Raw genomic sequence first — 5,623 nt, 5'->3', positions numbered from 1 at the left:
AATTAAAATTTGGTGTACGTACTGGATAATAATTAATTGGATTGAATGTTAACACATGAGGTTTATTATCTCGACTGTTTTCAGGTCTTGGAATTGTACGTAAAAGCCCATCCCAAGAGTCACCTATTACCTGGGGGGGTATATGAGACTCGTATAAATGAATAAGGTTTGTACACCTCTATTTATATCTCCGAGATGTTTACTTTCCGTATTGTTCCTCAACGGAGTGTCTACTTGACTCCTATCAAATCCTAACATGTAACCTAATCCGGGATTATCTTTTGGAAATGTAATTGAAAAATAATCCATATATTTAGCCTCATTTTGGGTAATTTTATGCCATGGGGTATTCTCTTTAACAATTCCAACCCCGCATTTGATTGTTACTGTTCCTGTTTTATTATAAACAAAATCGAAATATTTTCGTTTAGATTCGGGTAAAACCATTTTCATTGCTTCGAGTACGGTATCTATACTTTCATAATTTCCGTGAGGTATCGTATAAGCTTTCGTTTCGATTGATGCTTTATTAACATCTTTATTAACGTCAACGGGTCTATTTCGGTCCCTTGGAACAAAATGTTTGACTTGGAATTTTCCCAAATTTCTGGTATCAAATTGATCCCGTGCAGTGTCTAAAGGATTACTAGCTATATATGTTTCCCGAAAAATCCATCGATCCCAATCTAATTCCGCTATACCAAGTACTTTTCCATATTCTTTAGGAAACTTGATAGGAGTTTGTTTGTCTCCGTTAATTTTAATTTGCATAAATGTCATTCCCTCTTCCGTCATTATTTCAAAATTTATATCATCCCCATCTTTTGTTGTTATTGACTGTTTAAACGTTTCGAATAATTTTTGGTATATACTAGTAGGTTCGTCGTTCGGACCCCTCACTATATTTCCCAATTTACCACAACCCCCTTCCCCAATTTCGTACTCGTAATTAAGATCCACCGATCTAACGACAAATTCATCAAAACAATCAGTTATGTTATCCCACTTTGAAGGCATATTTATTTCCGACAATCCAACCTCCCAATTTCCCTCCGATAAATTATACGTTGTAGGTAGTTCCGTCCTATAACTTGTTTTAGTATTTTCAGGATATAATTGCATGGTGGCATTACTAGGTAAAGTAATGTAAAAGGAATCGTAAGCGGGTGCTAACATTGCCATGTTTACTTGTCGAGTTATTTATTGCTAATGACTTATTCATCAATGTACTAATTGCTTTTATTAACATTTTTTGATAGATAGGTACGATAATACAAATTCTGAATTATGCAAATTATGATCATTTTCGGTTCATTTGCATGTTTAAAGTGAGATTTCTGATTTATGCAAATTTGGATCATTTTCGGCTAATTTGCATGGTTAAAAAGTGGGATTTCTGAATTATGCAAATTTTGATTATTTTCGCCTAATTTGCATAGTTAAAAGTGGGGTAACATACTACTGCAGTGAAAGTTGACTAGCCTCCTGCCTGTAGTCAACTTTGTTACCGTCTGGCGGTGACCTTGGTGCGAGGGAGAATACCCAATGGTGGCCTCGACACTGTGTGTTTTCCGAAATGGTATTTACGCGTGCTAAAATGATTATGCGTAATACGTTACCGGTGTACAAGTAACGCCAACAATCTAGAAAGGGGTGGTGACGTTTCAAATTCTAAAGTACGAAGAGGGAAATTGCAGTGCAACCTTTACTTCATAGTCGCGACATTGGAAATGTAGCATTTCGTAGTACGAAATTAAATGTATGAATTCGTGCAACACCCTGCTTTGGAATCCACTTTTAAAAATTTACATTTTCCTTTCGAATTATGTCAAAGTTCGCTTTGTCTTTTTAGACAGAATATTTCAAATATTCTTTGTTGATCCCTCAGATCGTACTCCCTTCAAAATAAATAATTTCATGATAAAATGTTTTTGGAAAATGTATTTGTTCTTGAAAAAGCGTAGATATGTAATTTTTTCAATTAATTTAGAGGGAATAGATCGATTAACAGTAAAATCAGTTGATTGAATTTAATATTTTTTAAGGATTAAATGGATAAAAATAACTAAAAAAAATTGCAATATCTGAAACTTCAGCCAATTGATAAACCTCACACATATCGTTTGTTTTTTCGGCCTTGGTCCAAACCAAGACGTTTTTTTATAATCTTTCAATGGCCTGACATTTCCGCTAAACGCGGGAGGCTATGGGCAACCCCAGGCTCCGTTTAGCGAGGCTCAATCGCGTAGCGAACGTTCCTAGCATAGAAACCATCTCCTCTGAAGTTATTTCTTATATGGAATAGTCGAATTTGTCTATTTGAAGGGATCTCGTGAAGCGCATATGCCATCATGATTGAGATTTTCACTAGGCTGCAATGAGTCGGGCTGAAGAACTAGACGTAATTAATACGAGTTCTAAATATTATGATATCATGGCCCAAATAACAATATTTTCAAACCGCTTCTCTCCTTCAAAAGACGCGGGTTTTCTCTTAAAGGCAGGGGGAAGTGGAAATTAAAGTGATTTTTTATTGATTCTTCTACTAATCATGAGACCTGTATGCATAATGAAAAATTCAGGAAATACCTCCCATTGATTTTAATATTCAAATTAGGCTAAGATTTTAAGAATAGTTTCAAAAAAGGAACTCCGACCAATCGCGTGACGCCGTGCCCTTTTTTAACAAAAATTCTCGTGGCACGCTCCATGTCTCGCGCCACAATTGTCACATCGTGCCAATTTTTTCAAATCTCGCGATAATTGATTCAACACGGAGCGTGCCAAGAGAAAATTGTTGATAAAAAGGCGGGGCACTACGCGATTGGTCGGAGGTCCTTATTTAAAATTATTCATAAAATTTCAAACTAATCGTAGTTTAAAAATCGTTCGGTGTTATTTCTCGGTTGTTTCACTGTCTTATGGAAAAATCAATAAAAATTTACTTTATTTTCCACTTCACCATCCCTTTAATGAACGTCTGATTTGTTTCAAAGTATTGCGCCACAAGACGAATCATATATATATATACGCATAAGGTGCCATAACATCTAACAAGCATTATTACGACAAAGTTTCGATACTCGATTATGAATTATCGCTAATCTAACCAAGTTTGCCAGATTTTGAATAAAGGCTGATTACTCGTGACCTATTCATCCGAATTGAATTTGGTGAAAAGGTTTCAAATATGAATGGACCTCAAGGAATCAGAAAATCGCATTTATATCCTCGAGAATCCAATATTTTCAAAGTTGATAATTTTGACATTTCCGGTTTCTGGTATAAGTATGCAAAGGACAACTGTGGAACGGGTAAAATATGAAAGAGGAATGCAAATAGTTTATAACGCCCTTTATTCCAGAGCGCTAGCTCAAATAGTTTTTGAAATATAGTAAAATATGTGCGAAAAACGCAACGCGCAAAGACTTCTTTAACAGTCTGTACATTCGTTGCGTCACAGCAAGTCAGGAAATAAAAATAAGCTTCGTCACGTCCAAATCTCAAGTGGCGTAGGTTAAAAAGCTGAGAGTACCGAAGCTGGAACTAATGGGGTGCTTTCTTGGCGCGCGAATAATACACAATGTGAAGAAAATATTCAAAGAAGAAATCGGCGAAAAATGTGGACAGATTCCACGGCGGCACTCCATTGGGAGAAGAGCCCGGCAAAACTATGGTAGCCGTTTGTACACAATAGGGCAACAGAAATTAAGAAATTGGTTGAACCAGAAAGCTGGTCTTATTGTCCAGGAAAGGATAATCCGTCGGATCTACAAACCAGAGGTTTAACTGCCCAAGAACTTAAACAAAGCCAGTTGTGGTGGACGGGTCCAGCCTGGTTAAAAACCAATGAGGGCCAATGGCCAGAAAATAATTTCGGGGCACCTAATCTAGAAGAAATAGAGCCTGAAAAAAGAAAAACAGTACTGGTTGTAGCAATGGCTACAGGGAATCAAAATGAAGAATTGATGAAATTGTCAAGGCACCACTAATTAAACAAAAACATTCGCATCCTAGCTTACGTTTAAAGATTCGTAACCAAGTCAAGAAAAGAAAATATAATTGATGGCCCACTAGCAGCAGAAGAGCTAAATAGCGCGGAAGAAAAATTAATTCAACTTGTCCAGCAAAAGGAATTCGCTGAAGAAATAGCGGCGCTTAAAGAAGACAAGCCTCTTCCAAAAACGTCCAAGATAGCTTCGTTGAAGCCAATAGTCAACAAGCAGGGAATAATATGTCTTGGTGGAAGGCTGGACGAAGCGGAGTTCAGCTATCAAACAAAACACCCAATGGTGATAAGCAAAAATCAAGAATTACCACTTTTAATTATGATCAGATCACATGAAGAAATAAAACACGGGGGTATTCAAGCAACATTAACTCTGTCCCGAGAAACATATTGGATCCCAGCTGGAAGACAGCAAGCCAGACACGTGATTAGGCATTGCTACAGATGCAAGCGATACCGCTATAAACCGTGTGATGCACCATCAGGACTCCTCCCTAAAGATAGAATCACTGAGTCGCCACCATTCTTGATGGTTGGTATCGACTTCGCTGGCCCTTTGTTGGCAAAAAGTGAGAAAAAATTGGAAAATGCATACAAATGTCTATTCACTTGTGGCGTAACTCGGGCGATTCACCTCGAGTTGGTCCAGTCGTTGAATACCTACAACTTCATTATGGCATTTCGTAAAATGATTTCGCGAAGAGGCGTCCCTACCACGATATATTCAGGTAATGCGAAAACAATCAAAAAAGTTAATCAAGAAATAAAAAAGCTTTGGGGCAACATTAAAAGCACTGAAGTTCTCGATTTTTTTGGCCAGAAGAGAATTCAGTGGAAATTTATCGTGGAGCGTGCCCCCTGGTGGGATGGACATTACGAAATTTTAGTTAAATCAACTAAAACAATCTTACGAAAAAATCTTGGAAAAGCTTCCCTTTTATACCAAGAACTGGAAACAGTACTGATAGAGGCCGAAGCCATTATTCTAGGAGAGCGGTAGCTCTCTTAGATAAGACTTCATACTGACTTTAATGTATAAGTATGGTTTTTTGATTGGATATAACTTTTTTTGTATTGTATAAACTGTTTTGAAAAAATTCCACAGAACTACAATTCGGACCCTCAATATGTGGTTAAAATTTCAAAAAGATTCATTTAATAGTTTATTTTATAAAAAATAAAGTTGTTAAGGGTGGTTTTCATTTCCATAAAACCTTTACGATATTTTGATGAAAAACATAAAATTTTCCCATAGAAATAACATAGGAAAATATTTTACAAATAACCATTTTGTGGCAGCCGTAATGCAATAACTATTCGGTTGTTTGACTTGAAAACGCTTTTAAACGAAAGCCTGGTATTTAGATTTTGTGCTTTCCAATTTTCATTAATTAGACTTAAGTTAAAGTATGTTTAATTTCACATTTTCAAAACCATTCCAATATGCGATATTTTACCATGGATAAGAGTCAGTTTATGATGTTAGCACGGTTAAGGCTATTTGGTCCAATTTTTCGTAGTGGTAAAAAACAAGAGAACCTAAGCTTGTAATAGCTAACAAGTTAAGTTGGAAAAGGACCCCACACATATATATTAAGTTACCAACTGCCTTAG

The 5,623-nt window shown here is 36.4% G+C and overlaps 1 protein-coding gene across 1 annotated transcript; it reads left to right on the top strand.

Moving 5' to 3' along the window:
- Positions 1-1,209: 1,209 nt before the first annotated feature.
- LOC149667341 (uncharacterized) lies at positions 1,210-5,009 on the top strand. The gene is made up of 3 exons (XM_089841447.1): positions 1,210-1,226; positions 3,698-3,982; positions 4,031-5,009. Exons 1-3 carry the CDS (start codon positions 1,210-1,212, stop codon positions 5,007-5,009), a joined length of 1,281 nt encoding a protein of 426 aa, XP_089697573.1.
- Positions 5,010-5,623: the final 614 nt, after the last annotated feature.

The sequence above is a fragment of the Phalangium opilio genome, unplaced genomic scaffold (assembly GCF_054372755.1).
Source record: "Phalangium opilio isolate 3A_F unplaced genomic scaffold, DU_Popi_V2 ptg000059l_1, whole genome shotgun sequence".
Taxonomy (NCBI): domain Eukaryota; kingdom Metazoa; phylum Arthropoda; class Arachnida; order Opiliones; family Phalangiidae; genus Phalangium; species Phalangium opilio.
The sequence above is the reverse complement of the archived record's forward strand: the minus strand, read 5'-3'. Positions and strand labels throughout refer to the sequence as shown.